This window comes from Bos indicus x Bos taurus, chromosome 12, assembly GCF_003369695.1.
Source record: "Bos indicus x Bos taurus breed Angus x Brahman F1 hybrid chromosome 12, Bos_hybrid_MaternalHap_v2.0, whole genome shotgun sequence".
In the NCBI taxonomy this organism is placed as follows: domain Eukaryota; kingdom Metazoa; phylum Chordata; class Mammalia; order Artiodactyla; family Bovidae; genus Bos; species Bos indicus x Bos taurus.
In genome coordinates this window covers 2,537,897-2,557,444 of record NC_040087.1, presented here as the reverse complement: position 1 = coordinate 2,557,444, position 19,548 = coordinate 2,537,897, and the positions used below count along the sequence as shown (strand labels likewise).

At 40.1% G+C, this 19,548-nt stretch overlaps 1 protein-coding gene across 1 annotated transcript in view; it reads right to left on the bottom strand.

Moving 5' to 3' along the window:
* The window catches only part of DIAPH3 (diaphanous related formin 3), a 563,088-nt gene that overhangs the window by 122,154 nt on the left and 421,386 nt on the right, over window positions 1-19,548 (bottom strand). Inside the window, exons 26-27 of the mRNA XM_027557103.1 lie at window positions 18,888-18,983; window positions 18,342-18,401 (exon numbers count right to left, since the gene is read on the bottom strand). Coding sequence (XP_027412904.1) covers window positions 18,342-18,401; window positions 18,888-18,983 — 156 coding nt within the window. The remainder of the gene's footprint in view (window positions 1-18,341; window positions 18,402-18,887; window positions 18,984-19,548) is intronic.

Below are 19,548 nucleotides of genomic sequence, written 5' to 3'. Positions count from 1 at the left end.
GGGAGGAGAAGGGGAAGACAGAGGATGAGATGGTTGGATGGCATCACCGACTCAATGGACATGGGTTTGAGTAAACTCCGGGAGTTGGTGATGGACTAGGAGGCCTGGCGTGCTGCAGTCCATGGGGTCACAAAGAGTTGGACACAACCGAGCAACTGAACTGAAAGGTTAGAATCATCATTTAAAAAAGTAAGAGTATACATATGTATACCTATGGCTGATTCATACTGATGTTTGGCAGAAACCAACACAATACTGAAAAGCAATTAACTTTCAATTGAAAATAAATAATGTAAAAAAAAAGTAGCTTCTATTTAATATTAAGTTTATTAATTTAAAACTATCTTAATTAATGTGTTGAAATTTGACCTTGCAAGATATACTTTTTTGTGACAAACAAATGAAAATAATGTTCTAGAAGAAATGTATACATTTATTCACTTAATCTGGTTCTAACTCATCAATAATAGAGTCATGTGCATTGCACTGAATTTTTTCTTTGGTAATAGACTATTCAAAAGTATTTTATAAAAAAAGTTACTCAAATTTTATAAAATTAAATCTAAGTGCATTGTAAGTTTGTTACTTTGAGAGTTCACCTCTGATACAGGTTTGTGAGTTACAAGTTGAGGATAATGTTTTATAGCAACAGTTTATACACTTGGCAAGATGCTGCTCTTTTAACATATACTGACCAGACCTGTCATATAAGGTCTCTCATTCAAAGATCTGAGTGATGTGGAATATTATATATTATAAAGTAACATAGTCTTGCCTTTAATGGGCAGTTTGACATAAGTATTATGATGGAGTTCTAAGCTGTATCAAAATCTATTTATTCTCAATATGAAAAACACCTACAAGCCAATAGAAAAATATGCAAAAGACTCAGATAGACACTTCACACAATGAGATAGTATGTGAAAAATATTATGTAAAAAGCCAAAGGAACATGGAATAGTATTTATGTTACTCATGAGAGAAATGCAAAATGAAACCACAATGAGATATCTCAATTCAACCAGAATTATTGAAATGAATTCTCATACACTGTTGATGAAAGTATAAACTGGCACAATTACTTTGGAAATCTGTTGGGCAGTATTCACTAAAGCTGAACATAGGCTTATTCAGTGAACTACACACCTACATATATTTCTGACAGATCCAGAAGACACTACAAGGATGTTCTTAGCAGTACTATTTATAATACCCCAATTCTAGAAACAGTATAAATATCTACCAATAAAAGAACTAACATTCATATATTCAGGGTGGAATACTAAATAATCATTAGAATAAACAAATTATAACCACATACAACAATATGGATACAAAATGTAAGACTGTATTCATAAAAAAAGAGACAGAGTAAGCCTGGTTACTGCTGTCACAGTCAGGACAAGGGTGGGATGTGAGGTTACGAACTGGAGGAAGGAGCTGGAAGGGGCTCCTTTCCTGATCGAGGTATTGGTTACACAGGTAAGTTCACTTTATGAGCATTCATCAAGCCAGATGCTCAGAAGTGTGTAGTTGTAGTTTTATACACGTTATTCTTCTATATAAAGTATATATCTAAAATGAGGCAAGAACTCTAAGGCTTACTGGTGAGTCAGCAGGAAAGAATCCAGTTGCAATGCAGGAGATGTGGGTTCAGTCCCTGGGTTAGGGAAGATGCCCTGGAGAAGAAAATGGCAACCCACTCTAGCATTCTTGCCTCAGAAATTCCATGGGCAGAGGAGCCTTCGGGGCTACAGTCCATGGGGTTGCAAGAGTCAGACACAACTAAACCAGCAGCACTACCACAGCATCACCAAGAGTGTTGCAAGTGTTAGTCGCTCAGTCATATCCAACTCTTTGCAGCCCCATGGACTGTAACCCACCAGGCTCCTCTGTCGATGGGATTCTCCAGGCAAGAATACTGGAGTGGGTTGCCATGCCCTCCAGGGGATCTTCCTGACCCAGGCAGGTCTCCTGCATTGCAGGCAGGTTCTTTACCATTGTGAGCCAGCAGGGAAGCCTACCACCATCAAGAAGTGTAAGAGAATAAGAAAGGTTTAAATAAAACAAAATACTACTTCCCAGTGCAGTGCAATGCACAGTGCCAAGTGCCTTAGTGACACTGAGAGAGGGTTTTGCTGAAGCAACAGTCTGTATATTTACAGTCTTTAATGCCCGATTTTGACGTAAGATCAGATACTACACTTGATCTTAGCCAAAAGGTGCAGAAATAATAACTGAATCACTTTACTGTACATCTGAAACCAACACAACATGGTAAACCAACTCTACTCCAATAAAATTGTTAAAAATTTTTTTAAATAATAAAAATAATTTTATTAAAAAAAAACAATGTAGAAATAGTACATGGTATTTCTTGAAAGAGGACATGGACAGAGTTAAAGAAGATCTCTACAAAGAGATTCTAGATAGGACTACAGATCTGTCTAGAAGAGGAACACATGAGGGACCCTGTGGGTCTACAACATGGAAACTAACAAATCACACTTCTCAAAACAGACAGGCACGGACGCAGTACAGAGACCACCACAGCGAGGGTTAGCAGCAGGGCAGGAGAACTCACCACAAATGCTGAAAAACAGCGCCTTCCAAACCTTCCCTTTTCCTGGCTTTAAAATAAAAGAATATGTGGAAGACTGTTACTTTCTAGGAAAATCCCAAGTTTCTACAACATAGTACCCAGTTACTGACTCTGTCTGCTTCATTCTGTTACTGCATGTATGTCTCTCTCACCCTGAGCAGATCATGTCTTTTTGTATTTATGTGAGCAAAGGAAATGCGGATCAGTGAACAAAGAGGTAAGAGGTTAACATCAGTAGAGTGGAGAGTAACAGGCCTTGTCCAGTTTCCAGCAAGTGAGTAGCAAACAGGGAGAGCAGTGTTTAGGACATGATGAGAACCCTGAGACGTATTAGAGAGGACAATACTGCCAATGGTGCAAGTGTGGCATGGACCCAGGGGCGCTCTCAGGAGAAGGTGCTTTTCTCTGCTTGGAGACTCCACTGGTTACCTCTTCACACACCATGCCCTTCACTGACTTGTGCCTGCATGTTCAAAAACAGATGATCATCATCATTTGAGAAGTTGCCTCATGACAGGTCACCATGAATTTTAAAAGATCCTTTTCTCTTTTTTCTCCTCCTCTGAGACATGAGAAAGACTAAGAAAAAGGGATGAAATTATACTTTTCATCCAATGATAAAATATACTTTGGATTAAATAAAACTCTGCTCATGGTTTATCAAGCATCAGCTTAAGGACCCCTTAGCCTAACTATATTAACAAGAATAATAAAAGGACTAATAATAAAAGTCTCCTGGTTGTATCTTATATTTGTAGCCTTGATATTCGACACATCTTGAGTTATTAACTTGTCAGAATCAAAGTATAAAATGTTACTAACATTTTAAATGCTCAATCTAAACTGTTTATTGGTTTATCTTTCAATGTGGATATATTGGTAAATAAGAATTTTGTTTTTATTTGCATATCACATTAGGACTTTTCTGCTGCATATGTGCTTTAATGGAAAAATATATGCATATAATTTAATAGGCCCAATCATATTTCAAAATAAAAAAAATTGCCAGAATCTTTTAACCTTGATGCTACTATAATGGACTGAGTGAGGGTAAATGAAGCCAATATATAAGGTAAATGGTGATGCACTAACACTTTCTTTAGCATACTTCAGTGTTCCTTTATTTCATTATTCCTCTAGAAATCGGGATTAGGCAGCTCCTCTGACTAATTAACCCAAAGAGGTTTGACTAATACAAGGAGATTGCAAGCATGATTAGTTAAATGATAATGTACATAGCACTTAATGATCATTATCATTTATTCTAATATCAGAGCTAATAAATGGTGAAACTGCTTAAGCCAAATGCTGTCATATTATAATAACTTACATCATGGCTAGCTCTAATAATTTCTAATTTACTTGGGAATCGATGGGACATGTAGCTTTCTCAATGCATGTCAATGCTTTCTTAAATAAATTTATAGATGCTTTTAAAGTAGAAAAATATTTATCTCCTTACCTAGACTATGTAACAAGTAGTCATACCACCATTCCCCTCCAAAACACAAACAGTTCTTTTAGCTACACTAATGCAGCCTTGGCTTTCATGAAGCCAGTATCATGTATGAAGACAACTTATTTACAACAATCAATAATAGTAACTAGTATGAATTCCAAATGCAAATCTCATCCCATTCCCTTGCTTTCTGAGGATTCAGTGACTAAAGATTAGACGACAAGTTCTTATGTAGCACTGGAAGGCTACTTTGCTCTAAAAGCCAAACCCACACACACACACACACACACACACACAGAGTAGAGGGACCTGATTTTCTCTCATGCATTTCAATCATTCTCTCTCACATTAAGAATTGCAAAGGACAAAAATAGTCAGATACATGCTGCAAAATCACTGGTCAGTGTTGTCTACAGGACACAAAAGAAGCAGGAAGATGGCCTGACTCGCATGGAGAAGCACAGTCACTATCCTGAGCCAGAGGGACCCCCTGTCACTGACTCATCACTCTGAAAAACACACAGTGAAAAGCACTTCAGTCTCTGGATCACATAAAAATGAAAAGCTGAGAGCTAGAAGAGAGAGAAGTCCCTTTTATACATAGTATTAGAAGAGAGAAAATGAAAAATAAAAATAAAATCAGTGTATTTTAGTAAAAGAGATAGATAACCAATGACTGTAAGGAACTTTGCGCTTCCGGTTATTCTTAACAGAGATAAACTGAGTCACCAGGCATTTGCCCATCCTGACTGCCCATGTTACCCATTTAGAACTTTAATATTTCTAACCTTAACTTCTAAGAAAGTTAATGGCTACTTTATAAAGAAATCCAAAAGGCCTCCAATAAAATATAAAAGTCCATTGTCCTTGACTCTCTTGCCTTATTGACGCTTTTCCTGTTATTTCTTGATTCATTGACTATAGACATTGATTTCCTGTTGTGAGATTGAAGCTTAATATCCTCACAACTTGGGTCTCTCCATAGGGCTTCTTACAACATAGCTTCCCCCAGAACTGAGAAAGGGGGAGACACAGCACCCCAGAGGAAAACCACAGTATCTTCTGCAACCTAATCTCAGATGTGTGTGTGTGATTCATCTCTCAGTTGCGTCCGACTCTTTGCGACCCTATGGACTGTAGCTCACCAGGCTCCTTTGTCCGTGGGACTTTTCAGGCAAGAATACTGGAGTGGGCTGCCATTTCCCCCTCCAGAGGACCTTCCTGACCCAGGGATCGAAGCCGCATCACCTGTGACACCTGCATTGCAGGCGGATTCTTTATCCACTGAACCATTGGAGAAGCCCCAATCTCAGAAGAGATATACTATCATTTCTGCCCTATTCAACTAGTTGCAGACTAATCCTAGAAAATGTTGCTGAGGTGAGCTACATAATAAAGAACATTAGGAGGCAAGGATCACTGAGGGCCACCTTGGAATCTGTCTACCAGAGTGTTTATTACTATTATGACTATAAAATAGCATATGAGGCCATGTTAAATTCAAGTAGAGTATCCTACCCCTGTACAATATGGGGTTAGGGGATCTGACCTCTGAGCATATGAAAATCTACATATGATTTATAGTCATATGTGAGGTTCCTCCATACATGAGGTTCCTGCCAACTGTGGTTCCACATCCATGGACTCAACCAACAGATGGTGTAGTATTATAATGTTTAATATTTAAAAATTGCACATAGAAGTGAATCCATGTAGTTCAAACCCATGGTGTTTAAGGGTCAACTGTATATCATTTTTTTCTAGAATAACTGTCTCATTTTCCAAGTGCCTATCACTCTTTCCATACTTGTCCTCAAAGCTTTGCAATACAATTATACAATTGTACATCACTTCAATTCAGTTCAGGCGCTCAGTCGTGTCCGACTCTTTGCGACCTAATGAATTGCAGCACGCCAGGCCTCCCTGTCCATCACCAACTCCCAGAGTTCACCCAGACTCATGTCCATCGAGTCAGTGATGCCATCCAGCCATCTCACCTTCTGTTGTCCCCTTCTCCTCCTGCCCCCAATCCCTCCCAGGATCAGAGTCTTTTCCAATGAGTCAACTCTTTGCATGAGGTGGCCAAAGTACTGGAGTTTCAGCCTTAGCATCATTCCTTCCAAAGAAATCCCAGGGCTGATCTCCTTCAGAATGGACTGGTTGGATCTCCTTGCAGTCCAAGGGACTCTCAAGAGTCTTCTCCAACACCACAGTTCGAAAGCATCAATTCTTCGGCGCTCAGCCTTCTTCACAGTCCAACTCTCACATCCATACATGACCACTGGAAAACCATAGCCTTGACTAGACGAACCTTTGTTGGCAAAGTAATGTCTCTGCTCTTGAATATGCTATCTAGGTTGGTCATAACTTTCCTTATATACAATTATACAAATATTAATATAACAAAAATTATAAAGTTAGATACATCATATTGTAAATTCTGTCTCTTATCTGTAAATTCTACATTTCCCCCTTATCTTCCCTATAACCAACTCTGCTTATGCTTTTCCAAATACTGTACTATTTTTTTCTGCTACCATATTTTTCATCCAACAGATTTGTTTCTAATCCTTTTATATATATACTGCATATATTATAAATATGACATATCACTGAGATACTTGACATCTTTGCAATTTTTAATTATGGTGCTTTCCTCCACATTTTCTCTGTTCACTACGAGCTCCTCTGGTTTGTTTCCCCTTGTTGTTTTAGGTTGAATGTTTTCCTCAAGTGTCAGCTAATGAATCCTTGACCCCAATGAATAGTTCAGAGAAAAATCTTGTGTGAGTAGGTTTGTTAACCAGTGGGCTTCTCTGTGGAGTACTCTTGTAATAAGCTAGCAGTTTTTGAGGGAAGAGGGTCCAAAACACCAGTATCTGAAAGCCTTCTCTCTAGACTGTCGGTTGTCCCCAGGAGAACCCTCTGTCCTGTGCCTGGAGTGTGAGCTGGCTCACACTGAGCGGCGGCTGGGCCCGAACAGGACTGTCCCACTGACATCCCCTCCTCTCCTGGGACCCGCCTCTGTGTTCGGGTAACTCCTGTCTTCACACACTACCTTGTCTCCGACCGGCACCCCAGCTCTAGAGTCTCCGCCTGAGTTTTCTGGACGCCGTCTGTACTCTTACCTGCTCAGAGAGGAAGAAATGCAGTGCAGCCAGGGGGTCGCAGGTCTGGCTGTGGCACCTGCTACCTGCGTGGGGCCACCCTGCCCCCCGGCACCCTGCTTCCTGCTGGACGCCCTGCCCCTCCTGTTGGCGCCTCCGGGCACCCGTGGCTGCTGAGCCGTTGGGTGCTCCTGTGAGGGCACATGAGTGCTTCTCACTGGGGTCCCTGTTGCTGCGGACTGAACTGTACCACCTGAGACTCATGTCAAAGCCCTAGCACCTGGTGTCTATGAAGGGTACCTGATTTGGAAACAGGGCTTTTGCAGATGCAATCAAGTTAAGGTGGGGGGTGTGTGCTCGCAGTCGCTTCAGTCATGTCCAGCTCTTTGTGACCCCATGGACTGTAGCCCACCAGGCTCCTCTGTCCATGGGAGTCTCTAGGCGAGAACACTGGAGCGGGCTGCCATGCCCTTCTCCAGGTTAAGGTGGGGAGCCCTAACCAAGATTCAGGTCCATATAAGAAGGTCACGTAAGGCCCTTCCCTGGTGGTCCAGCGGTTAAGACTCTGCGCTTCCACTGCAGGGCGCGTGGGTCTGATCCCTGGTTGGGGAACTAAGATTCCGTATGCCATGTGGTACGGCCAAAAGCAAGAGCACATGAAGACACAGAGACACACTGCGGGGCTACGTGCAGAGTCTGGGATGAGTGTGACGCGGTGCAAGCCAAGGAACCTGGAGGACAGTCACCTCCAGAAGAGAGACGGGGGGACGGGGCCTCCCTCAGAGCCTGCGGGAGGAACCCGCCCTGCCCACACCTTGAGTTTGGACACCCACCTCCAGGATCCCCACAGAGCACTCCCAGGCCCTCGGTTTGGGGAATCTGCTTGGAAGCCGTCAAGCCCCCGGATCCCAGCTTCCTCCTCCCACAGTATTCTCTTTCCTGTCTTCACATCTTGCTGTTCCAGGCTGACCATGTCTTGACTTCACAGAATTTGATGCTGGTTTTTGCTGCTCTTTCTCCTTGTGGCTTTGCGGTAACACCCAAGGGGAAAAGGAGGTAAAAACACCTTTATTATTTCATTTTAAAACCAAAGTCTCTATAGACTTTCAATTTTTTTTCTTTTTCTCTTCGAAACTAGTTCATGCCACATCTTAAGTACAGTATAGAGACTACCGTATGTAAAAGAATTAATTTCCATCTCTCTAATTAGTACACCATTCTGCATACTACTGCCACTAAACAAGAATTTATACTAACTTTCTACTGACAAATGCATCATGCAGGGTAAGCAGAAAAGGAGAAAAAATGCAGAGGAACTACCAAACACTGCACTTATGGCATATCTACTCAATTGTAGGTACATGCATCATGCAGGGTAGGCAGAAAAGGAGAAAAAATGCAGAGCAACTACCAAACACTGAACTTACGGCATATCTACTCAATTGTAGGTACTCTGGCTTCCCAGGTGGCAACAGTGGTAAAGAAAGAACTTGCCCACCAACGCAGGAGATGAAAGAGGTGAGGTTTCGATCTCAGTCAGGAAGATTCCCTGGAGAAGGGCATGGCAACCCACTCCAGCATTCTTGCCTGGAGAATTCCATGGACGGAGGAGCCTGGCGGGCTACAGTCCACGGGGTCGGAAAAAGTTGGACACGACTGAAGCAACTTAGCACGCCACACAGGTACTTTAGTAGAGTCCTTTCACATGTTTTCACTTAATGTTCTAAACAGTCTAAGAAGCACACAGTATAATTTCTTTTTTTTACAGCTGAGGAAAAATAAATCCCAAGGTTAAATAAGCGGCTAGGGTCTCCTTTCATTAGATCAAGAAGTCACAGCAAGGCCTAACTGCCCCTGAAGCCAGTGCCTGATTCCACGCTGTTTTCAAGGTCAGACTGTTTGGCCAGATCACCCAAGGCTTTTAGAAACGGGATTTAAAAATACGAATACTTTTACAGATAGTCAGTGAGTACAAACAGCTATTGCTTTAGTAACTACTATGCCCGACAGGCATTTGGGAAAACGTTTATTTCTGATACTGACCACACTTGGAAAGTGGTTTCTATCTGTGACTACTCCAAACTGACCTTTATTTTTAATGAGGACAAATAAAATAAAATATAAAAACAAATCTAGCAGTCCCTTAGAAACCAGTGTTTAGCACCAAGTGTTGTTGTAGGAAAAGACCTCAGACACATGATGTAGCTGGCACCTGCCTGGAGGAAAACCAGCAGCATGAGGTCACTGCCATCCCTGATAGAATGCCTTCCTCAAATGTAACAGGACACCCAAACCACGCTGAAACATACATGGTACAGATGTTCCAGCAGAGTTACCTCGACTTAATCAGTTAACTGCTACACTGTTGTAACTACTACTACATGGAACACCTTATCCTCTCAAAACCAGGATGACTCTGCCTGGCTGGTGCGCTAAAGCTCACTCAGCTGGCCCCTGCCAAACTGATCCCTATGGTTACACTTGGAGATTAACTCTTAGAGTTTTCAGGAAACTGAAGAACCAACTTTGTCACAGGACCTGGGGAGCACCTCGGCTACTTTTCTTTCCCTCAGGTTTTACAGACAGTTACTTATACACAAGTAATCTCTCTTTTCAGCTGGACCATTGATGCAAACATTTTCTTGCATCTCCTGAGCAGTAACGTTTCACAATCCATCTAGGAGACGTGCTATTTTCTGCTGCCCTTGCCCCCCTTCCCCACACAGCCTGCCACTTGCAGGAGAAGCCCTTACATTCCAGTTCTCAAAGAAAAAGGATATCATCAGGTGAGACCCCCAAGCTTCTGACTCAATATTCACGTCGACTTCTCTCCACACACCCTTCCTTTTCACCATCCAGGTGCTCAAACCTGTACTCTCGCATCCCATCCCCAGGAACCTCACCCTCACTACCGCCCCAGCAAACACACATCTTTCCCCACCAGAGTGCCTTCCCTTTAGAATGGGTGGTGAAGCCAATGCCACACAGAAGACAAAGAGTCACGACCCTCTCAATGAACTACAACCTGTTTTAGTTCCAGCTATCTCCCTTCTGTTTCATTCTTTCATACCCAGACTTTTAGAAAGGACAGCCCCCATGATGCCTGCACTCAGCACTGTCTGCTTCAGTTTCTACTGTTCTACCAGAAACGCTCTGCCAGAGGTTAGAGGTGTTGTCTGTGCCCTTGGGTCCGCTCTGTGCCCGGTGAGCCTCCATCCGTGATGGACCTGGCTGTTCTCAAGCCTATGGCTTTTCGTACCGCTCTGTCTCTTGGCCCCTCAGAGACTGTTCCTTCCCAGCTGCAGTGTAGCGAGTCTTGCACATCTTCCTGCCCGGGAGGTCAGCATGACTAATGACCGTCCTCAGTACATGTGATATCGTCCGCTCCCTGCATCCTGAGTGAACCTCCACAGCAGCGCGGGTTCACTGGACCTTAACTGCTTATCCTAAACAGCTTGTCACTAGAATTACAGACTCATCAACCATTTGATATGTTCCCCACATTTGTGACTATGTCAATTAAAGATTAGTTTTCAAATGACAAAAAAATTACATTAAACATCATGAGACTCTTACTGATGCAGTCACAAATGTGGAAAATGCATCATGCATATATGTATAAAAATATAACATGTAGAAACAGAAAATTTGTAACAAACCAATAATCAAACAAGAAAAAAATTATTTTTTATTCTTTGGGGAATTTGATAAAATCAACAGATCCTTTTAGCAGGGGGTTGTCGGGGTGGGGGTGGGGGAGGGCGTGGAAAAAAAGCCCCAGCACAAAATCTAGAACAAAAACAGAGTTCAAGGAATTTCTAAAGTCCATCTACTGCTGCTAAGTCACCTCAGTTGTGTCCGACTCTGTGTGACCCCATAGATGGCAGCCCACCAGGCTCCCCCGTCCCTGGTATTCTCCAGGCAAGAACACTGGAGTGGGTTGCCATTGCCTTCTTCAATGCATGAAAGTGAAAAGTGAAAGTGAAGTCGCTCAGTCGTGTCCGACTCTTAGCAGCCCCATGGACTGCAGCCTACCAGGCTCCTCCGACCATGGGATTTTCCAGGCAAGAGTACTGGAGTAGGGGTGCCATTGTCCATCTACTGACTCCTTATAAATCCAGATTCTGACCCTATGCTTTAAGAAAAGGATAGATTTAGAATGGACCAAAAACATTTAAAAGTAACAATTATAGTCCACTAAGTAACACAAACAGATACATACTAACCATAACAACTATTTCAGGGGAAGTCAAGGACATCCCTTTCTTCATACAATGGTCCTTTATCTCCTTTTCACTCAATTTAGTCTCAGCCTTCGGTGTACAACTGTGAATGCTCATTAAATGAAAGGCATTTGTTATTTCTTGCTTAAATGTCCTTTTCAAACAACTTGAGGTCCTCACTACTTGAGAATTTTCTAACCTGTTCATGCTTAAGAGTCTGTCTCATAAGGACTGACCAAAAGGTTGTCCCGCCCTGACTACAAATGGGAAAGGCCTTTCTGTCCACCCACAGGGCATCGGGCCCTGGGCAGGAGCCTAGAGTCTGTTCTCCTGTGCTTGACTGCACAGGAAAGAGGAGAGCCTGATGTTTGAATAAAATGTAGAATCACCCAAACTGTTTTACATTCCTGGCCTAGAAAAGTCTCCTTAAAAAATATTTAAGTCTTTTGACAGTTACAGGTAGTATTTAATTCCGCTTGAAAGCCCAAGTGTAAGGGTGTCAAAAACAATTAGTATTTTAATAGTTCCCTTCCTTAGACAGGCACAAATTCATCAGAAAGAGAACAAAAAATAAACTCAAGAAAATAAGCCATATTATTTGTTATGCTTTTCTACTTTAAAATAGGACATTATTATTATTTTGTTTAATGAAAATGGTAGCCCATATTCTACTTTGATAGATAAGGTTTTCTAGACAGAGATTGGTTTGGTATTGTCCTCCCTATTTTCAGAAAAGCCTGAAGGCAGCTCGTGCTCAGTAGACACCACTGAAAATCTTACAAATTTCATAATTCTGCCTCAAGACAAATTCTTGCTGCTCATGGAAAAGGTAGGTCAAGAAATAAAGGGACTGAAGGCTGAGTGCAGAAGGGAGGGGGGATGGTTGTGTGTGAAGTTTTAATACATCGACAACAAACCTGTCCTGTGAGCTTCCTTTAGAGTTATTTTGTGAGAAATATGCTAATTCAAAGATATCTAACTAGCTTCACATTTAATTCTGACTTCCAATCCTAGAGTGGCAGAGCAGCTGTGCCTGGAGGCAATACAATCTTATTTCTATAAAAATCTCTCAAAGCTCCATATATAAGTGGAAGAGTAAAAATAGATAATCAAATCCAAATTAAGGCTATTAAGAATTGATTTAGTGTAAAGATAATATAGCAAGATTTTGTTTAGGTTATGGATGTTCACTAAAAATGTGTAATACTTGTTTGCCTAAAATTTTGATTATGTTTTATCTTATTTTGTCACAGTTAAATAGTTTTATCATTAGGGATTTTAATTGCATATAGTTTATAGAATTCTTTCTGATTACTCTATATCCATTTAACTGAAAAAAAAAAAATTCCACAGTACCACTTAATGAAAAGAGAACCATCTAATGAGATGCAATCAAACTGCTAGCAGATGCTCCATAAGATGTGGTTGAACAATTCCTGTTTGTGAAACCTTTGTCACAAACGTTTTAGAGTCTACAGGGGAAAAGAAGTCCCTGAAGAGAGTAGAAATTACTGTACCCTGAAAAACACTGGTTCCTCAGTTGTAATACCACTAAGTTTTATAAAGATAAAAGGAAAGCAACAACTAAAGAAAAAAAATGGGGTAAACCACATCCTTGAAAGTCTTCTTCCAATCTACACTGAAGGTTCCTCTATCATGTGATCTTCCTTTTCATCCATTATCTGCTTCCATCACTGCCTGTGTCCATCTCTAAGGCTCAGTCCTTGTACTCTCTAAGTTAGAGGATTTCCTGCAGATAACTCATCTGCGTATGCAGATGTGAGCATTTCTCTGTGAGGATCTCAACACAGAGCTCTAGACCTGGATTCTCACCTCACACCCTGATAAGCTCTCTGACTTTCTCCATTCCTTGAAGCCAATCTATGGAAATTTCAAAGTGGCTATTAGGTCCTTTCCATTCTTTGTTCTAACATGCGTCATACAAATTGCTCAGACTTGTCATTTTCCTGCTCAAAAGCCTCAAGAGTCCAAGTTCTTGGCCTGGCATCAGACTCTCAATATACTTCTTCCTTATCTGGGCCTTTATTTTTAACCAGGTCAGTTTATTCACTAATACCCAAATATGGTATGATTTTATTAAAATGCATTAATAAATATTTTGATTATCTTGAGTTACTATTTTCTATCAACTATAGAAAATCTTTAGATTTCAAATGCACTGTGTTGAGTAAAGAAATGAGACAACGCCCTGTACATATTAGTAGATGCTTTCATTTATTTACTGTTGTTAAACTTTGCTTGATTAAGCAAGGGAAAGAAATCAAATTAATAAGTTACTCCACACTGCTAAGGAGTGAATAATCTAATCAAGATTGAACCTCACCCTTCACATCTGATGCAATAATCTTCAAACCTGTGATGATCAAATATCTCCTTCTGATGACAGATAATATTCTAGGAAGAAGATGAGAAGGAGTTACTTGGTCACAGTTAGGGCTTTAGCAAGTGACATACTAAGGCCTACATATTTGGGTAACAACCGCAGATGTGATTTTGCTCAATGTACATTAATTGTTCTATTCAAGTCTAAGCATAGACATGTCTATATTCATTCAACACATTCTTACTAAAAATATCCATGTGTCAGGCATGAACCCAGCGAACAACTGGGGCTTTAGCAGTTAACAAGGCAGAGACCTTCCTTGCCTGCACCGATAGGACTGAGGAGTGATGAGGCAGACACTGTATGAGAACTCTTTAAGGGAAATGCATGGTGCAAAACGGGAAAAACCAGGGTGCTAGAAAGAGCATACAGGTACTAGTAAGAGCAAATAGTTTTTTTTTTTTTCAGTTTAGTTTTAATTAGAGGATAATTGCTTTATAGTATTGTATTGGTTTCTACCATACAACGTGAATCAGCCCTAAGTACACATGTCCACTCCCTCTTCAAATTCCTTCTATCATACCCCACCCATTCCACCCTTCTAGCTTGAGCCCACTGTGTTATGCAGCGACTTCCAATTAGCCATCTATTCTACATGTGGTAATGGAATATTAATCAGCCATAAAAGGGAATGAATTTGAGTCAGTTCCAGTGAGGTGGATGAACCTGTGTGTGCTCAGCTAGGTCTGAATCTTTGTGACCTCATGGACTGTACTGCTCTGTCCGTGGGTTGAACCTGGAGCCTGTTACACAGAGTGAAGTCAGTCAGAAAGAGAGAAACAAATGCTGTCTATTAGCACATGTACATGGAATCTAGGAGAATGGGACCGCTGAGCCTACTTGCAAGGCAGGAACAGACACAGACGGGAGCACAGACTGTGGACACAGAGAGGGGAGGAGAGTGGACGAAGGGAGAGAGGAGCACTGCAGGGCGCACAGCCTTTCAGGGCTCAGACTGGGAGGGCGCGCACATGCTGCTTCTGCTTTTTGCCTCACTCTTGCCATCAGGGTTTTGCCTCATTTCTGTTTATCCTTCAAAACTCAGCTTTGATTTCAGGTCCCTCTAGAGGCCAAATCTGAACTGTCTCATAAAGTCTGGATTGGTCTTTACGGTATTCCAAAAGCTCTGTGCATTACTGCTATCTTGGCATTAACCAGACACATGAGATCTGTTACTCAGCTGTCTCCTAACTGGCTGGTGGATTCTTAGACGGTATCTCTGCATCTAAAATGTCCAGCAATGCTTAATACATTTTGCTAAACAACTGAGTAAGTGAAGGCTTAACAAAGAAAAACACCACACACAATTTCTTACTAGGTCTTAACAGACAAAGCAAAAAATAAAACAGCTAAAGGTTTTAACCAAAGTATTTTGAGTAGAGGTTTAGTCCAGCACAAGGGCTGGATTATTCAGTGTGTACAACTTCTCTGTTTGTGAGGTTTATAGGAGTTAGAGTGCTTCAGGTCATCTTTTGCCAAAATATATCTTGTGAAACTTTAGCTCCAAGGTCTCAGAGGATACATTATCAGGATTTTCTCATTCTGAAATAAAAAGACTCTTTCTAGTCTACACACACACACAAAGTCTATATTTATAATCTAAAACTTTCATGATCTTTCTAACAGTATAAGTTTATTAAATTAATATAGATATTTTAATAGAGTTTATTAAAAGAAATAAACAATGGTCCTAATTCCATAAGGTGATTTATTCTTGCAATCCAAGACTCAGATAAAAGTGCTATCTAGTGTTTCTACCTGGGAACAAGGGAGGAGACAGACCAGAGGCTAGAAAATGTCCGAGTGCGTGTGAGAGTGTATCTCAATAGCATGAACTTATGTCACAAGAGAAAGAACATGGACATACGTGGCTCATCAGGATGATGAGAAGAGGAAAAAAAAGTGATTCAAGCTGCTGTGTTCAGACACGACATAGCACAGAGAGGAAGAGGCTGGACTCGGAAGTCAGGCAGACCTCTGTCTGAAACTTGGCCACAGGACCAGAGGCAAACTATGAGACCTGTTCAATTTTTGGTTATATTTTACTATAAAATAGAGATAAAAACAATGACTATCTGATAGGATTATTAAGAAGATTAAAAAGGATATATATAAAGCATTTCAACATACTGCCTGGCTTCTAACTCAAATAACTCAATAAACAAAGTAACGTAGTAAAAATTAGCCTATTAATACTATTATTACTATTAAGATGCAAAGATAATTAAAATATTGTAGAAAATCTCATAGATCTTTGAAAAATAATAAGATATCAACTACTATATATTTTTAGAAAATGCAAGTGTCAGTTGTTAGTTTTAAGTACATGAAGTGAACTTGCTTCAGTCGTGTCCGACTCCTTGCGACCCCTGTGGACTATAGCGTGCCAGGCTCCTCTGTCCATGGGATTTTCGAGGCAAGAATCCTGGAGTGGGTTGCCATTTCCTTCTCCAAGTACATGAAAGTAAATAAAAAAACAAAAGGGGTTTACATTACATTTCAATCACATAGTTCAGTTGTAAGGTTAATATTTTTAGTGAAAACAAAGTAATTTTTCAAAATAGATTTAAAAATGAATTCTAAAATGTATCTTTTCAAAAAACACTCATGATCCTTGTTGTAATGTTCTTAACCAAATTCTGCATTTTTCAAGGTCTAGTCTAATAAATCTGCCATTATACATGTATCTTTAAAAATCACTCTGTTCATTTGAATTTTGTTTTTTACTTGGTGAGAAACATAAAGGGAAAACATAAATATCAATGGAAATAAGTTTTTAAAATACCTTAACCCATTACATGTATATTAGAACAGAGAATTTGATCTTTAAGATATATCTCCTTTGATTTGCTATATAATTTACTTGCTTAATTATCACAAAAGCTTTAGACTTAAGATAGTATATCAGCCTTGATAGAAATAGAAGTGCAATTCTTACCTGCTTTTTTCCTCTGGATCAAAAATATCACAATTCATAATTATAGACAAACCTTTGTAGCCTGGACACGTTACTAACATTATAGTCACAAAAGGACTGTTCTTCTCAAGGCCAGTATACAAATTTATCTTAAAAAGTTTTCCCCTTCATAGCAGCCAGAATACTTAATCACAGCATGGGTATCTGTATGCCATTATAATCATATCATATCTTGACTGGGTCTTTTCTTTAATAACTTACAGTGGGGGCTGAGTTATTTCACATACTGCATTAATAATAATAATTAAAAAATCTAAGTACACATATGCCATCAAATAAGAAACATGATGGGAATCAACACTAATATTACAGTTGTGTCACTAACTAGCTCTGTACTCTTAAAGTTCTCAGACTGTCTGAGTTTCTCTATTCTCTACACTTTTTGCCAATATTTAGTAAATAATTACCCAAAGCTAGGAATTAATTATCCACAGTGAATTTTTCTGACTTAGTACAATTTTTTCTTCCTATTTCTAGAATAGATAAAAGCAAAACAATAAAAACAAACTGTTGAAAAAAGTCAAAAGATCTATTTAAAATTTTGGTGTACATTTTTTTACCTTTTCTTTCATTTATTAAGCATCTATTATGTATACTTCATCTTGATCGGTAAGCATCTACACATCTATTAAAAGATCATTACATTCATGCTCCTTTCTATTTACGTCATATTCTTTTTAGGTTATTGTAGAAATCCGACATAAGTTTTTCTGTTCAGTCACACCTTAATACTTCTAGAACGTTAACTCATCTGTACACAAAACAACCCAAATAAAGTCTGTCAAGTATCTTTTCATTTATAAATCTAGTAAACTTTGCTAACACCTCACTGGATAAATGTCAGTCACGATGGATGAATTTGATTTTGACTAGGAAAGGGAAGCAGAAACCATAATACACAACAGTGAGAGAAAGGAAGCCAAAGTAAACAAAGCCCGATACACACGAACTGGCGTCTTGAAGACAGAAAGAGGGCTCCATGCACCGGGGGTTCAGGAGCCAGCTGGGGATGTAGGAAGGAGCCAGAATCAGATAAACATGGGAGACGAAGGCAGCTGGCCTTTCTTAGTGATTCTAGCACACCCTTCCACAGTAATACCACATGAAGCTCATCTGTGTTAAAGATCTGGCCGCAGAGCTAGTCACAGTGTCTCACACTGTACTGGCAAACGTGGTAGAGTAAGACAGGTAACAATTCAATATTTCAAACTGTATCTTAATGTAAAGCAAATACACTGCTCAAAATAGGATTAAGAGAAAACAATGTTTTTGAAAGGAGACATTGGACAACAATGATTATAAATGTGTGAGGTAACTTCAAATAATAATAATAAAAGCAAACTGTGTACTTGAGACCTGAAAGAAGAATCTTTGACACTACCTCAAGGCACTAATGGAGGGATGGAAAAACATGAGTGTACAATCTCATCACAAATATGTACATCCACACATTTTTACTACTTTAGTCACATTGAAACTCAAGAACATCACAGCAGCCTACTAAAATCTCAGATCAACAGGATAAAAGCAGATGAGAAGAATGTGCAATTTATGAATACGGTTTATTACCATGGTTACAAACTTTCAGAATAGGCCTCCGAGACGCTGGACTGAGACTCTGCCGAATATCTGTTAAAAATACATATATATAAAAGAAACTTAATATAGAGCTCTGTTCACCTCAGGAAGTATAACAATGTTAGACATTTTTCCAAGGTTAAGTATTTCTGGAAGCGATGCAATGCTTCAATACCCTGATATACTTGAAGCAATAATGTTATGACTTTTACTTCTCATTTAATTATGCTACTGTGAACTCCACTGGGATAAGGTACATATGGTCCCTTAGATGAGACCTGTCCCACTAATCAGGCTTTGCCAGGTTCAGCGCATTGATTTGTTAATATGCTAGTGACACTGGCCAACTGGAACGCTTCTCTCTCTGACACCTGTCATTGCAAAGGAAGGATTAAGCGCATTTATAAAACTCCTGAGGAGTTGTTGCCCACAGCACTACATTCTTGACACGCGACTTTAAAAGAATTATAAAAAAGGGGAGTGTTGTCCTTTGTTACAGTTCCCTAGAAAGTAACATGAAAGAAGCATAATGTTCACCTTTTGGCTTCGGTGTCCTTTTCCTTCGGTCGCGGAAGGCAGCCCCCGACTGCAAGGCCTCCAGCAGACTATCCATCACTCCTGTCTCATCACCCTCTGTGAAAAGAGAAGCCGGGAATTCCATCATCCCTCTGGGTTACCATAGCAATGTCAAAGCATGCGCAGGAACTGGTGATGGTATGGTAGGGGGAAGAAGATCAGATGCCAGGACTAAGCCACAATTTCACAATATGAAAGGACTTTAACTCCCCCAGAAATCAAATGTCTTTTAATGCAATCTGTCTCATTAATGCCTCGGCCACTGTCCACTAAAGAGAACCAAATTCCACTGATTCACTTTAGAGCACTGTTTTTATAGTCTGGTGGCACAATAACTGTAAATGGAATGTGGGTCTAGTCGTATCTGTGTCTCGGGTTATCATAAATCACATTTCCCTTGTAGAAATGGGTTATTTTCAAGGCATCAGAGCTCCTATTCTAAAATCGACCAGGTGTGGGAGAATGTTTCTGTTGTTATAGAGATTCTGCTGTCTAAATTTATTGTACAAAATTATATTTCCAGGCCAACTTCTGTGAACATGCTCCCAACAGCTGATTCTTCATATCAGAGGGTAATTGTCCTCAAACTTTCAGTGACACAGAACAATCACTGCAAACTTTT